Source organism: Macadamia integrifolia, chromosome 9, assembly GCF_013358625.1.
Source record: "Macadamia integrifolia cultivar HAES 741 chromosome 9, SCU_Mint_v3, whole genome shotgun sequence".
In the NCBI taxonomy this organism is placed as follows: Eukaryota; Viridiplantae; Streptophyta; class Magnoliopsida; order Proteales; family Proteaceae; genus Macadamia; species Macadamia integrifolia.
In genome coordinates, this window is record NC_056565.1 from 5,101,351 (window position 1) to 5,118,446 (window position 17,096).

At 37.9% G+C, this 17,096-nt stretch overlaps 1 protein-coding gene and 1 pseudogene across 2 annotated transcripts in view; both read right to left on the bottom strand.

The window, feature by feature from the left end:
- Positions 1-3,599, bottom strand: part of LOC122089045 (chromatin-remodeling ATPase INO80-like) — a 15,423-nt gene extending 11,824 nt beyond the window's left edge. The window contains exons 1-5 of one of the 2 annotated variants that reach the window (XM_042658459.1): positions 3,172-3,599; positions 2,801-2,888; positions 1,646-2,526; positions 1,359-1,559; positions 1,128-1,238 (exon numbers count right to left, since the gene is read on the bottom strand). In XM_042658459.1, the coding sequence (XP_042514393.1) occupies positions 1,128-1,238; positions 1,359-1,559; positions 1,646-2,526; positions 2,801-2,888; positions 3,172-3,231 (1,341 nt within the window). In that variant the 5' untranslated portion in view covers positions 3,232-3,599. The remainder of the gene's footprint in view (positions 1-1,127; positions 1,239-1,358; positions 1,560-1,645; positions 2,527-2,800; positions 2,889-3,171) is intronic. The other variant, XM_042658460.1, reaches the window with a different exon arrangement.
- An 8,816-nt stretch (positions 3,600-12,415) lies between these two features.
- Positions 12,416-17,071, bottom strand: LOC122088436 (annotated as a pseudogene).
- Positions 17,072-17,096: the final 25 nt, after the last annotated feature.

Consider the following 17,096-nt stretch of genomic DNA (forward strand, 5'->3'; position numbering starts at 1 on the left):
CCCCAAAAAAAAAAACAAAGGACAGGAAAAAAGCAGCTCTATTAAACTTCAAAAGCACTCCATTTTAAGAGCAGTTGCATATATCTAGTACATTTTCGGCACTCATAAGCACACTCAAACAAAAGGATAAGTAGGTTCCCTTGTTCGCCAACATTCTTCACATACAAAGGAATTAGTTTTGATGTATAGCAACATTTCCAGTTGGTTCATTTTATAATTCACAATCATATTGACAGTCTTAACGCAAAATATCATTTAATTTCATTGAATGTCCACAGAATAAAGTGGGTTCACAGTATTCAACTCCTCAAATAATAGCAAATAACACTGCTGCGTGTCATGGTATTTAAGTTACAAAGAAAGCACCAGTTTGTTGTGAGGAAAAATTCCATACACTAACATCATGCTAATTCTGCATGTGAGTCCTATACCCAGACTGTTCATTCGACAGGGCCATAACCCAAAAGGAAGACTTGAAACCAATTTTCTACTACCCATTAACCATATTCTCCAAATTTCAGTTCTCTAGACTTGCCATTAGGAGCTGCTGAGTAACAATTATGAGGTTAAACTATTATACTATGGAGGCCAACAATAGACAATCACTTAAACCCCACACCCCACCCCCCACCCCCGCAAATACATCTTACAACTTTTATTGTATCCTACCAGAAACGTGATTCACCATGGTTATCTTAAACAGAAGCCTACATATCAAAATTGCAAGCACTGCAAATTGGTAGAGCTGAGAACCACTCTTCCCATGGGCTTTAAAATTTGTGAAAATGAAATTTTTAAGGCCAACATGTAGGTGAGGAGGTGGTTCACGGTGGTAACATCCCTTGATAGTAGGATTTGTTCACATTAGTTGCGCACACACACACACACACACACAGAGAGGAGAGAGAAGTATATTTTCTAGAGGCCATTCCATTAGAATTGTCAAATAAATCGTATTTTTTATGGATCTTAGTTTTTCTAATCACATCTTCTTATTTTTTTGGCAGGGGTGTTTGGGTTTGTTTTAGTAGAAAGTGTTTACGTATGCCAAACCTATTAATATATAATTGATAACCCAATATGTCAAATATGGCCAATGTAAATTCACTAAGAAAGTGAACACATACCTGCTCCTTATCTACCCTTTTCCAGAATACCAGCATATCTCTAGCCAATTTCCTAGTACGGATCGCTGCTCCCCTCATCAATTTAAGAGATCTGCTCACTTTCAGTTTCACCTGGCAAAGAAATCAACTATTAGAATAAAGCATACAAAAAAATAAAGCATTTTTACCTAAAAATCCAAGAGAACAAGCTTGCTAACATCTACTCCTAAAAACTCATATAATAGTACTCACCTCTCTTTGACAAGTTTCTGAGCACCTCTTAGCATCAGTTAATTGTTTCCTATGGAAATTAGTGAAAAATCTGTGATGCTTTGGTATATCTCTTCTCACAATGTTCACCCAGACTTTCCCAATCTTTTCCATCTCCTCTTTCTCAATCGAGGCAGGATCTTTCTTCACTATTTGCTTCTTGGGTAGCCTACGTTCAATAATCTGCAACAGAGAGCCAAAAACTGAATAATAAAATAACCAAAACGGACCTGTCATCCACATAATTAAATGTCAAAGCAGACACTGACCTCATACGTGTCTCCTTTCTCCAAGACCTTCACATAGTAAACTTGCAAGGTACCTCCCTCAGACATAATAGACCTTTGTATACCTCCAGCTGCCCCTTCAGGGATGGAGGAATTCAAGCCAGTGTCACTGACTTGGAGGTCAAACTTTTGAACTGAATTATTGGCTGATAAGGCCTTTAATCTTGTCTGAAGGGATTCATACTGCGGCTGAGGCTCACCCATTCCACCTCGGTTTTGATGACCAAATGTTCTATCAGAAGCCATCATCGCAGCTAGGGATCCCAAATCCAGTGTACTCTTTAAATAATATTCATCCACCTGGATATCCAAGAAGCTCGGCAAATTCAGGGATGCTGCAAGCTTATCATAAGTTGGAGGAATCCTATAAGTGATGCCCTCCCCAATATCCAAATAACCAGAATCTAATGAGGGAGTGATCCTATCGTTCCCATATTCTGCTGCGAAATCTCCATCATAGTAGCTCCCATGCTTAAGAGGACTAATTTCCCTCAGATACGCTGATGGTGTTTCCATCCCATGTAACACTCTATCCTCATTCCCCGACTTCCGGCCTTTAGAGATGAGATTACGCTTTGGAAGTGGCATTTTTATTCTGGCAGATGCCAGATTTGATGAGGTCTCTTTGAACCTCACCCTTCGGTACTTCTGAATGTGTTCCCCCAGCATTGAACGGTAGTGCTCCTCTGTAATGTGGTTCCTGTACCCGCTGTCTTCGTCCTCGTCGTTACTTTCAGCGTCTCTCCTGGCAGAAGAATTTGAACCAGCCTCAGTGTCAAAGTACTGCCGCTTCTTCTTGCGGCCTAATCCTGATGACCTCCCTAACAAAACTCCATTCTCGCTGTCCACCATTACTTCTTTACCTGTTAAATTAGCCACCAGAGAACCAACAACGTACATAATTCACAATTGCCCAACTCAAATCCTCCCCACTAGATCAACTGTAGGGGAACTCAAAAGATAGCATTGCAACTTTTAAGTATTAGGACAGTAGAATGAAGATGTGCACAATGTAATATGTTGCAAAGCCTAAAATCCAACTGGGTAGTCGTAATTTCCACTCAAAGTCAGACTAAACGTCTAAAAAATATGAAAAGAACTAGAAACCAAATAAAATCTCGAAACAAAAGTGCCTACCTTGGCTACCTCTGCTCTCATCCTGACTACTATTGCCATAATTATCAAAATCATCATCTTGTTGGGGAAGTTGAAAGTTCATCAAAGACTACAATACAACAACCCAAGAACAAAAAACAAAAACAAAAAATAAATAAAATAAACCTCAAATTCATCAATAACATGTCAACAGAAATTTTTATAAAAAAAACAAAAAAAACGAACATAAGCATAAACCCATCTAAAAAAACCAACAAAAAGGAAATTCAAAACCTAATCTCTACTCCCAAAACCAAAATACAATCTGTTCAAACCCAAATACCTCGTTCGGATCAGGAAGCAAAACGAAAACGAAGCCATCTAACAAATTAAGAGAGACCCATATCACTAACCTCGAGATTGAAGAGATTGGAGTATGAATATCCGTTCTTTGAGTGACGCTTGTTCTCCATAGATTAGGGTTTGCAGTCTCTGAAAAAGGGAGTAAGGAACCCCCAAGACCGGAATTTCCTAGAAAGCATAGAGAAGGAAGCAGCTTGTGAATTATTATTAGTAGGTAATAATAAAGCAAGATGAGCCCTTTGATTATGTGAACGAGGTTGATAGAGAGGTGATGAGGGTGCGCAGGATAAGTCTGAACACGAGAAATTAAGGAAGATGAGAGAAGGAAACTGGAAAGAGTAGAATCGAAGAGACAGACGGTAACAGGAAAGCATCTTGTGGATGCTAACGTGCACCAATGGGGTGATGCTCTTTAACGTGTACTAATTGTTCCATTTGTTCCTCCACCATCGCCACCCAGAGCTCGAGACTGCTCGCAGACTGTGAAGGAGAGCTTTTCGGAAAAATAGCGCAGGAGTACGACACCCTACTGTGGTCCACTGGTTCACAAATCTTGACCGTTGATTTTATTTCATCATTAGAGGCAGCAAGTGGGCCCTACTGATCGGATGGTTTTCATCTGCTTTTGTGGAAGGAGGTTCAATTTAGGATAATGGATTCTCACTTCTGTTTGGTTTCTAATTTTCCAAGTTCCAAGTCGTCGACGAAAGTATATGGAATAAGGACTTTGAGAAAATCACCAAGCAACAAGGTCAACAGCCCCAAGGTCAGCAGGTTAGGCTGATTGGCTCAAGGCTGGCAGGTTCAAGTCTAACTTAATCGGTTCACATCAATTTAAAGCTTTATATCATAACTGACCGTTTATGTAATTAGGCCTTGTATGTTAAAATATGATTATACTTCTATTTGGTCCATCAATTATTAATCCATAAATAATTTAATTGTGCTTTAAACATGCTAATAGATTAATCAAATGACAAACAGAACTTAAATGAATCATAAATGGGCTAATTGAGTTATAAACGGTTGATCAAGTCTTTTGATCGGTCTTGATTTAGCATTTGTTGGGCTACAATCGACATTGTTATGGAACACCTTTTTGATCGGTCTTTTTTATTAAACTTGCTATATTTATGATCTTAGATATACAAATTAACTATAGTCCAAAGATGCTCAGGTGCATTTCATGCCTAACAATTTTAAAACATGTCAACATGGCCCTGTTTTTAAGGCAAGCCTAGTTTAAGTGTCCACCAATTTTAAGTCATTCGTGGGCTTCTCTTTTCAAATTTTCAATGGACTATCCAATGGATTAGCCACACGATAAGTTTAGGGTTCAATCTCTACCATATGGTTTATTATTTAATCTAAACTTTATTCTTGTGTTTCTAATCTTTGAACAAGCAGAAAATGCAAAACCCATTTTCAACATTTCCATTCAGTTCGAGTGCCAGTTAAATTTCTATATTTTACCCAAAAAAAAATTAGTTTATGAATGATAGATACTTAAAGGCCTCAATACAAGCTAAGTTGGTTAGCCAAAGTGTATACTTCCCTTATATATATATATATATATATTGTTCAAATGTGAAGCGTACATTAGCACCCTTATATCTATCACTCTTCTCCGATAATAGAGGGTAGATATGTCATTTCATAAAATGGTGGTTCCTACACCCAAACATAGGAGTCTATGAAATTACTGACTTGTCCCCCCATGAAATCAATAATCTCATCCATGTTGATTCTCCAAGACACACTCTCATTGGCCCCTGCATTGATGCATGAGCCACACAATCAAGTAGCGATCTCTTGCCCTTTCTTTAATGTGAAAAGAACTTTGTCGAGGAGCATGGCTTATGCCACTACTCCCATGATTCTACTCTATCCTCCCTACATGAAAAGACATATTTACCCTTTATTTAGCATAGGATAGATATAGACACATGGAACGCTAACATAGGCCGTGTTCATGGTTTGAGAAACACTTTTTTTTTTAATATATTAATCTGAAATGATTGTGATAATTTACATGAGTGCATGACAACTAGTTAATTGATATCAAATCTCCACGCATGTTTGCCATGAGACAAGGTTGAAAGCCAATCCCATTCCTACAACCTTAATCACATTATGGAGTGATGGTTTGATCGTTTTGTTTGTTGGATAGATGTGCAAAAATTTTCTAAATTTGAATGACTTTATGTAAGGTATAAGTTTTATATGTTACCACAATCTCTCTTATGTTCTCATATTGATTGGGCAAGGGAACTCTGCCAAGTTAGCGTTCCCATATCCAGACATAGCTGGGCATAAAAACACTAAGCTGTGGCTGGGGCAGCTGGATCTGGGCGCGGGGAACACTGGCTTGGCAGGGTTCTTTTTTCCTTGGTTTTATTGCAATCCTTATTTAGATTGAACGGTTTGGAGATCGTATATAGAACAAAGTCAACTGAAAATTGGTGTGGTAAAGACCTTATTAGGATATATATATATATATATATGATCCAAGATCAGATTGGTTTCTTGAGACTTTGGTCAAATCTAGGTAGGCTGGCATTTGTTACACTTCTGCTTGAAAATTGAAATAGGGGCCAAGCCAATATATTGTCTCAAGAACCAAAATGCAGATAGCCATGTGAAAAGGTAAAGATGAAGAACAAGTGTGGTGACTGTTAAGCTTTAAAGGCCTCCCCTGGAATGATCTTGGAGTTGTGGTTGGTTGTTTGAAGAAGATAGTGAGCTGGGGAGAGCCGTTCCTTCAAAGATCTGATATGTGTACAATAGGCATGTACAATTTCAAGAGCTTCTGCTTCGAATTCGCCAAGCTGAAAGGAATGGCGTTCCTCTGCGTCTTCTACGATTCTAAGTCTGTACAAAGTCCTTTGGAGTTCATCCCTTAGCTTTTCTTCCCTCTCTGAGCTCTTCTTCAATTCTCTTTCAAGTTCTTTGTTTCTTTCCTTTAATGCCTTTCCTGTGTCTCCATTTGGATGGTGATGGACCATAGGTACAGCAACAATAAACACCATTAGGAATCATTAATGTAAAAAATCCATAAACTGAAATTTCAATGGAGATGAACTTACCTCCATTAGGTCCCATCATTCCTCCTGACATGCCTTTGATCAACTTTTGTTCCAAACTTTTGGGGCGAGATTCTAAGTATATCTAGTGATGACCAAAAGCAGAGGTTGTCTTCTGGCTTGTCAATCTAAAGCCAGAACCCAAATTTCGAAACAAGCTACTGTAACATCCTTACCATCGACTCATCGAGGGAGGTTACATGGTGGTTTTGATAACCATCACTAGCAACAAACAACTGCTGATGTGGCAATGTTGGCCACATCAGTCAACAAATAATACCCTTAGATCATTCACAAAGTTGAGTTGGTATGATCTATCTCCTGGGATTTATAAGCCTCGAGGTGAGAATTTTTTATGTCATTATCATTTTTATTTTTTTTTGGTTAACGAGGAACCTCTCAAACTTGCTTGATTTTACAGTTCAGGCCCAAAGGTAAACCAAAGGGAAAGTACTAAATTAATCGTCAATTCTATATGTCTACCCTTTTGTTATACTCATTTAATATATATACCTTAGATGCATATCGGTATCAAACATACAGTCATACAGTATTTATGTTGAACATATTATTTTTTCTTATGAAGAATATTTATGTCTTAGCTAAACTTCTAATCAGTTAAAACAAATATAATGAGAATACTAATGAATTCCAAACTATTTGGACTCTCATTATCCAAAATGAACCTTAATTCTATATAAAGTCTTGTGACCGAGATTAGTACAAGTGGCAAACTGGATTCCCATTATGAAAACCGAATCTAGCTCAATAAACCAATAGAAATCAAACTTTGTAGGCTTAAGTGAGAATTCTCTATTGTCGCAGGAGTTGAAGTTCAAAAATAAAGATGTTTATCAAAACGTCACATGGTGTTGGCCTATGAATACCCGATAAGAAACATCGTAAGGAAAAATGATATGGGAACAAGAACCCAACTAGTATGGCATAGGAAACACCCAGATTGAGCTAGATGTGAAAAGATTGTGCTGTCTCCCCTCTTTGTGCGTTGAAGATGCTTTTGCACATCCTCCCAGTGACCTTGGCATCTAGAGTATCCTATGCCAGACTGAAAGGATTCTCGCACTCAAGTAATAATTATAAAGTATCATAGAATAGCCTTAACATGGTTTAGATTCATATTATTAAGATGAAGCCAAGCTAACTCAACCCGAGCTAATTTTAATAAGGGAGAAAGAATCTGACCGGTTGACGCCATAGTTAGCAAATTCAGATTTGGGAATTATTCGGATGGAGAATTATTCGGAATAACGCAGTTGGTTAATTTACGAGTTCGGTCAAAAATGTGGACAAAATAAAAATTAGATTTAGATTCCGATTCGAGAATTATTCATTTATAAAAATAAAAATCTGGTAAAAATTTCGGATATTATTTTTATAATTTATTATATCAGTAATCATGGCTTACTGGAGTAATTATATATTTTAGTGGATGGGCTTCAATATGGACCTAAAATGCTCAGTACCCAGCGACTCATACCCGACCAATTGACATACCTGAAAAGATAAAAAAAAAGTCGGGGTTGTATCTTTTATTGCCTCTCCATAAGGCTCTCGATCTACTGTTCAAACTTCAAAATCGGTGTTAAAAAAGTTGGGGCGGTAGCGAGAGGTCCCACATGGCACTGTGTTGGACTTGGACGCCATATGTCGCTTATCTGTTAAGGTGGGAAAGACTGAAAGATGGTGGGGAATATAGGACGGAAGGAAGGAGGGTTTGATTGTAAAATAAGTAATAGAACGAAGGGAAGAGAGAAGAAAGAGAGAGAAAGCATCGGATAGATGGATATGGATATAATCGTCGGCGAGGGAGGAGAGAGAAAGGACGGAAGTGGAAAGGAAAAAGAAGGGAGGGAAAGGAACAGAGAAAAAGAACAAAATGGAGTAGGGGAGGCGGTCTTTAACGGGCCGTTTGATAACACTCTGGGCTGCGCTACTGCCGTTTTCTTTTCCTTAAAAATTCCTGATCCGGTTTTCTCTTTCTCCTCAATCCTCCTCTTCCTCTCCCTCTTCCTCTTCCTCTTCCTCTTCCTCTTCCTCTTCCCTCTCTAGTCTCACCTCGTCTGCAATCTGAGCCCTCTTCTTCCTCTGTTCTCTGTAAATCTCGTCCCCTTCCTTCTTTTAGGCGAAACTGATCTTTTTGGTACCACCAAGGAATCATGGCCATCCAAAGGAATTATTCAGTCGGCGACTTACGAATTATTCGGTTTTAAGTCGGTTCGTCCGAATTTTTCACGTTTTTTTTACGGTAAGTATAAAAACCGTGAATTTTTTTATTTCTATTTTTATTCGGATTCGGTCAGAATTTTTCAAAAAATTCGGAATTATTGTGTTCGGCGGTGAATTTAACAACTAAGGTTGGCGCAGGTGCAAAAAGATTCGTGCTGCTCTACACTGAAGATGCTATTGGACATCCTCCCATTGGTCGGCAACACTAACATGTGCTTGCACCAGTGGATAACATTCTTTCTCCCTTTTAATTAATAGAAGGCAAATGAAATTTTGCACAGCCTGTAGGACGACTTTTGCAGGAAAGGTTGATGTTTTCCAGCACTCCCTGATTGGCAAGCCGAATCCCTCTTATTCTGAACAAACTACCCTTGGTATCGAGCGACTACAGGCGTGGAGTTGTTTTTCTTGATGGTGTTGGGAAGCCCCCATCTATGACCGCCCTACTTCTTCATTTTTTCCTGTTGATTAGGAACCAGCTTGGAAGGTGGAATCATTGCTCGGTAGAGAGGAGTTGAAGAGGTAACAACTGTCTTAGACACCTAGACGGAACTGTCTCCCCCCCCCCTGGCTCGGCAGCCAGCCTTTGACCAGTTGCAATGGGCACTCATTAGTAGTCAGCCTTCACGAAAGTATAGACTCTATTGCCAAAAGGACCATGCACCAAATAATGCCATTGACCAGAGAAAGACGTAGCTGAAAGACCAGATATCACACATATAGACTCTATGATCATTGGAAACGGGTGAATGCTCCACATCATCCATTGGTAACGTAGGCCTCTTTCGAATGTCTTGCCCGAATAAGAACCTTCATCACCTCACTGGAAAGTCCGAGTACTAGAGCTAAAACGTACCATACCTGAAGTTAAAATATTATGTTGGGTTTGACCCACTTCTCAAACCAATCCAGGTCCTCATTTGCATAAGCCGTAATCTTTGGATATAATGGGTAGTGGACCGGATGTCTCCAAAGAACACCTGGGAAAACAAAAAGATACAAAATTGATCAAGCCTCTGAAACCAGACTCTTTCTTCCCCCTCGATTCTATCCATATCCCTAACCCGAACCTAAAATCTAAATAATCTGAAATTCCTTTTCAATTCATCAAAAGATAATGTGGCAATTTTCATCCATTAATTAGATAGATAAGGACTGGATCAGCCAAATGTTAATTTATAAAATCTCAAAACATGAAACCTTTGTTGTATTATGCACGTTCTCCGAACTTGTGAAATTTTTGAAACATCAATTTACGACTTGATTGTAAAATTTATAAGTGGGGGGAGGGGGTTTGTGGAAGGGATATAATACAAAGATGCTATCATTTTGTGTGTGCATTTCTTGTTGTGAACCCATTCTTAAAGCATACACTGATACCTTCGATGGATTCATGGATTGAATTGTAGCCTTTGAATGAGTTTATATTTATTTTCATACCTTAAGTTGTCCAATTCGGACCTAATATTCAGGTCGATTTGGTTCATCAGATCGGAATCGGCGATGACTGATTTGATCCATGATTCCAATTTTGAAAACCCTGCCTGTTTTTATTTTTTAATTTTTGTAACAATATCCTGCCTATTTCGCATAATGCATACATTAGGTATTTACATTTGGTGCAATTGAAGAAAAGAGATAGGCTCTGTTTAGATCCATTACAAACTGATCCAACAATTAATCTAAATGTGATCCAACAACATCTATTTAAGTGAAATCAAATGGGCTTTTGCATTTCCCAACACACACACACACACATTAACACACATATATATATATATATATATATGTATGTATATTGTGAATGTGCAAAAACAACGTTTGCAAAAGAAGAATAATACAAGGAAAAATAGTTTACAATAACCAAAAAAGAAAAAAAAAATACAATTCTTCCCAATAACATATGCCTTCAGTTCAATAAATCAAAATGGAAATTAATGAAAAAGAGGTTGGAGCTGTTGTTTGATCTCATCATGTTCCCATTCCAATGCTTCCCACCATTTGGGTTCGCCATCAATACTCCTTAGAGTAGTCGTAGATGATGATGCATTTTGCTGAATCCCCAAACTGAAATAAGGGAGACTTTTAAGATTTGGACATTCTCTAACTATTATCTCTTCTAAGAATGGCGCCATGGGAAAACAAACTGTTTTCCAAATCCTTTTTAGTCTAGGTAGTATCGCTAGAGAGAGAATCTTCAATTTTGGGAAAACAGCAATATCATCATTATGACCTTCTTCTTCTTCTTCGTTGACTATTACTTGGACAGTAGGACATTCAAGGACAGAAAGATGTTCAAGGTTTGGAAGTTGTTGGAGTATGCCCCTTGTGAAAATCTGTCTTATGTTTTCACAAGAAACGATGAGCAAAGATGCTAAACGGCTGAAGCTTCCTGGTGGCATTGGCCCTTCCCAAATGGCCCTTATACTTGGCATATCACTCACTTCCAAGAGTTCCAAGTTCGGTAAAACAACTGCACTACATGTAGCAGTAGAAGTTGAAGTATCATTTCCATTGAAGATGACCTCCGTCATATTGCATCCACCTACAAGGCTACAACACATATTTTTAGCTGATTTAACTTCTCCAACCAATCAAAACTTTCCAATGTCCCAGAGTGAAAATCAAGTTGAGTTAGCTCCTTCAAGCTACCCACCTCTTCGGCGATGGTTTTTACTAACTAGGGAGAAAGATTGCAGTATACACGTATGCTCAAGTTTTTATATGATATAGATACTTAAAGGCCTTAATGCAAGTTAAAGTTGGTTAATCAAAGCGTATATTTCCCATATATTTTTTTTTGGGGTGAAATATCTTATCCAGTTGTGAAGCAATCATTAACGTCCACCTGTAATCTATCACTTTTCTTCCACAACAGGGGGCATATATGTCATTTCATAAAAGGAAGGAAAGAGATAGACATAGGGAGGTGCTAACGTATGTTACATAGTCTAGTAACATTCTTTCTCCTATATTTTTTAAGGAAAAAAAGAATGCTATCTAGTTGCGTGGTGCCTACATCCAAACACAAGAGTCTATGAAATTATCGACCTGCCCCCCAATGAAATCAAGAATCTTAACCATGTCGATGCTCTAATACACACTCTCATCGGCATCCGCATTGGTGCAGGGGCCACCGGATCAAGTAACAATCTCTTGTTATTTTTTTAATTGAAAAAGAACTTGATCTAGGAGCATCATGGCCAATGCAATTGCTCCCATGATTCTATTATCTCTTCCCTACATGAAGAGACATCTCTATCCCTTATTTGGCAGAGGAGAGATATAGACACATGGAGCGCTAGCATAAGATAAGGACTGGATCAGCCAAATGTTAGTTTATAAAATCTCAAATCATGGAACCTTTGTTGTATTAGCATGCACGTTCTGGGTACTATCGGAATTTTTGAAACGTCAGTTTACGACTTAATTGTAAAATTTATAAGTGGTATGGGATATAATACAAAGATGCACCTTCTACGGATTCATGGATTGAATTATAGCCTTTGAATGAATTATTTTCATTCCATATATATAGGTTATCTAATTCGGACCTAATATTTAGATCGATTTGGCCAATTAGATGGGAATCGGCAGTCATTGATTTGATCCACGATTCGAATTTTGAAAACCCTGCCTATTTTTATTTCTTATTTTTTTTGTAACAATACAATACCCTACCCATTTCACATGATGCATACATTTGGAGCAATTGAATAAAAGAGATAGGCTCTGTTTAGATAAATGTGATATCTGATGACCTCTTGCAAATAATAATAATAACAAACCATGCTAAATTGCTAAGTACATGAAGGATAGACAACATCTAATTTAAGTGAATTCAAATGGGATTTTGCATTTCCCAAGACATATATACGTATATTGTGAATGTACAAAGACAACGTTTGCAAAAGATGAATACTACAACAAGGAAAAATAGTTTACAACACCAAATTAAAAAAAAAAAAAAAAAAAAAAAATTACAATTCTTTCCAATAACATATGCCTTCAGTTCAATGACTATTCCAAATCAGTATAAATGTAAAAGAGGTTGGAGTTGTTGTTTGATCTCATCATGTTCCCATTCCAATGCTTCCCACCATTGAGCTGAGCCCTTAATCTTCCTTAGAGTAGTCGTAGATGATGATGCATTTGGCTGAGTCCCCAAACTCAAATAAGGGAGACTCTTAAGATTTGGACATGCTAGAACTGTTATCTCTTCTAAGAATGGCGCCATGGGAAAACAAACTGTTTTCCAAATCCTTTCTAGTCTAAGTAGAGTCATTAGCTCGAGAATCTTCAATTTTGGGAAAAGAGCAACATCATGATTATGACCTTCTTCTTCTTCTTCTTCTTCTTCCTCTTCGTTCACTATTACTTGGAGGGTATCACATGCAGAAACACAAAGCTTTTCAAGGTTTGAAAGTCGTTGGAGTATGCCCCTTGTGAAAATCTTTGTCAGGTTTCTACAAGTATAGAATTCCAAAATTGCTAAACGGCTGAAGCTTCCTGGGGGCATTGGCCCTTCCCAAATGGCCCTCATAATAGGCATTTTACTCACTTCCAAGGATTCCAAGTTTGGTAAAACAACTACACTACATGTAGTAGTAGTAGTAGAAGTTGATTTACTACTTAAATGATCATGATTTCCATCGAAGATGACCTCCATCATATTACATCTACTTACAACACATCGTTTCAGCTTATTTAACTTCTCCCAGCAGCAGCCAAAACTTTCCAACGTGTGAGACTCAAACTCAAATTCAGTTAGCTCCTTCAAGCTGCCCACCTCTTCGGCGATGGTTTTTTCCAACTTTGGTAAACGATCGCACTTTACACGTATTTTCAAGTATTCAAGCAGAGAGAGGGTTGGTATAAACCCATTAGGAAGCATCAGTCCTTGATTCCCACTAATTGGTATTTTATTAAATGTCACTTTCAGACTTCTAAGGAGCGTAAGCTGCCGAATTTCACCAGGCAAGCACTCAAAATTGCCACCCCACATGTCTCCTATATGAAGGAGCAGAAGTTTTTTAAGATTCCCTATTTCGGATGGTAGTGTAACCAAATAGGGACAATCCAGGAGAAATAATCCACCAAGGTTTACTAATTTCGAAACAGAAGGTGGTAACTCCCTGATATAAGTGTTTGATACGTCCAAAACTCGAAGATTGTGCATATGCTCGAAGAATGATACTGGAATTCTACTCAAACTTGCATTATCCCGTAAAAATAACGTCTCAAGTAAGAGAGATGTGGGGTTCTCAGGTAGATTATGAATTTTACTATCCACCAATGAGATCCTTTGGAACTGTCCCCAATCTACCTGATCATTCGATGATGACAGCTCCTTTATTAATCCCATAAAATTTGTTCAAACCAAGAACTGATTATTAACATCCTCGTCTGGCACCACCATTGTAGAAGCAGAAAATAATGATTCTGATGGTGATGTGATCAATAATGCCAAATCTCTAATCACATCATGCATCTTGACACTGATACGATCAACTTCTTCCAACAATGACACATCTTTTAGGTAATTTACAATAGCATGCCCTCTATCATATGCCTCATCCAAGCTTAAATCACCATCGATGAAACCCTCTGCCCACCAATATTTTATCAGTTCTGTTACCGCAATCTCATGGTCCTCGGGGTATAAAGCACAATATAAGAAACACTTCTTTATATTGTTCCTCTCTAAGTGGTCGTAACTGAACTTCAATAACTTAAAGACAGATTTTTCCATATCAGCAATCATTTCATACTTATTCGACCTCAACTCCTTCAATGCATTTCTCCATTCACTTAGGTCTTTCTTATTCCTTAAGGCCCCTCCTATCACAATAATGGCAAGTGGCAAACCTTTACATTTTCGAACAACCTGTGTAGCTATTTCTCTTATATCATGTGAATCCACAACATTGCCCACCTTTTTGCGAAACAAGTTCCACGCCTCTTCTTCAGACAAGACTTCAACTTTAATTGCTTCATCAATCTCCATTTTATCACATACACGCATGGACCGAGTCGTTATTATCAATTTGCACCCATTTTCTCTACTTGGGTTGGGGATTCCTATATCTTCCAACTCCATTTTTTCCCACAAGTCATCTAGAAGCACCAAATAGTTCTTCATATTACTAAGTCTTTGAAAAATTTTCATTGCTGTTCTTCCAACAGACTCATTATCATCAAATTTCAAAAACAGCCGCTCTATAACATCCTTCTGTACCTTTCTTATATCTCCTTCTTTGGACACTGTTACCCAAATAACCATTTCAAACATACTTGATATTTTGGGAGAATTGTTTAGGGCCTTCATTGTAGTTGTTTTTCCGACTCCACCCATACCCCATATGCCAATTTTCTGCTTATCATCATCATCCCTTAAGCGTTCTAATATCTTCTGGACAGTACGATTGATTGGTGTATTGCCTTGTATAGTTGGTGCAGGAATTGGCTCAACTGACTGTCGTGGTACATCCACTATGTATGTTCCTGAAAACATGGAATCCCCCTTGAGATTGTGATTAACAATGTCATCTATCATTTCCACAATTTTCTTACACAGTTTCCTTCGCCACAAAATGTCGGGGCACAATCCAACAATGCAACGACGCTTGTTTTCTCGGAACTCAGTTTCCATGGCATTGACTTCATTTTCCATGTCTCCCACCTTCTGAAGCCAAGCTTGACATTCAGTTGTCGGCATTTTTGATATGGTATCTCTGTTTATCTCTCTGTTTACATCCTCTCTTTTGATATAGAGCTCGATCACTTTTCCTTTCAGCTTCTCAAAATTTTCTTCAAGATTTTTTATGTACCCGATTTGATGTCTGAGCGGGACCCATAAACATTGGCCAATGGCTACTATTGATTGCCCAATGGCACCCAGTGTTCCAACAACTAAAGCCATTAATGAATTTTCACCTGCCACGATTATGACACTGATTTTAGTGAATTAACAATTGAAAAGATGTGTGAAACTGTGAACAACACCAATACCCATATATGCCAAAAAATAAAAACACCAAACCATCGCTTAAGCCCTAAGTGGTGCAATTTTTGTACACATACAAGTTGAATTAGAAAGCCCAAAGTGAGCCCTCTACCAGAAGAGTTTTTCTATTCCATCTGGTTGTAGTTCAAGGCTATTATGCATGTATTCATATGGAACAGAACAAAAAGTGATCAGATGGTGCCCTTTTATTGGGGGCTGGATCTGCCAAGAGCTTTATAGCTGAAGCACTATTGGGGGAGGAGGATTAAAAAGTTGACACTAGATGGATGGAGGCTGAGATGAGAGGACAATGGAGAGACATTCAAGTCTAATATGATGTGTGAGAGCGAGGATGGCAGCATTGAACACCATGTTCTACTGGTGTCCAAGATTGTTCAGTTCCACAGCTGATGAACTTGCAAAGGTAGGTGGTAAAGTAATGATCCTTACAAGGGACACTACCCCAAACCCAGCATAATTTTATTTTTTCTGTTTGTATTAGTTTCCAATTTGCTGTTTCTGCTTCTTTCTTTGTTCTTAGATATGGATGCTTTGTCATAAATTTCTCTTTTACATCTTTTACAATGAAATCATTTTACTTATCCCCAGAAGAAGAAGAAGCCAATACGCCGCTAAGATTTAAGAAATAGATGCAAGATACTTACTTGATTAGAAGAAGGAGTAGCAACGTAACCCAAAATTTTAAGATGTCTTTCCTCTCAACAATCTAACAAAGAAAAAATTTGAGAATGATAAATATGAAACAGTAAACAAGAATAAAAGAAAAAAAAAAAAAAAAAAAAAAATCTGAAGAAGAACAGGAAGACACATAAAATTTGAGAAGAGATATATGCATGATACTTACATATTAAATAAGAAGCAATTAAATCCAAAAAACTCGTGCCTGAGATGTCGTCCTTCCTCTGAACACTCTAATAAAAAAAATTTTAAAAAAAATTGATGATGATAAATATGAAGCAATGAACATGAAATAGAGCTTAAAAGAATAAACCATAAGAACAAGAGGAAGAAGTTAGGGACCTAAGCTATAAGAATAGATACATGATACATACTTGATTACGAGAAGGAGCTATAGAACCCAAAAAAGACCTTTGCTTCTGAGATGTTGTCTTTCCTCTCACCACTCTAATACAAAAGAATTGAGAATGATAAATAGGACGTAGTGAACATGTAATAGTGCTTAAAAGAAAGAGGGGGAGGGGAGGGGGAGGAAATAGAAGAACAAGAAGAAGAAACCAGTGCCCTAAACCTTTAAAAATAGAAGCATGATACTTACCTGATTATGCGAAGGAGTAATAAAAGACTTGCTTGTGAGGTGATGTCCTTCCTCTCAATGCTCTAATGAAGGGAAACTGAGAATGATAAATATGAAATCGTGAACATGTAATAGAGATTAAAATAGAGAAACAAGAACAAAAGGTAGAAGCCAAGGCCCCTAATTTAGTAGCTTCAAGAATAGATATGTGATTACATGCCGTTGTTCTGAGATGTTGTCTTTCCTCTCACCACTCTAATACAAAAGAATTGAGAACGATAAATAGGAAGTAGTGAACATGAAATTGTGCTTAAAAGAAAGAGGCAAGAGGCGGGAGGCGGGAGGCGGGAGGCGGGAGGCGGG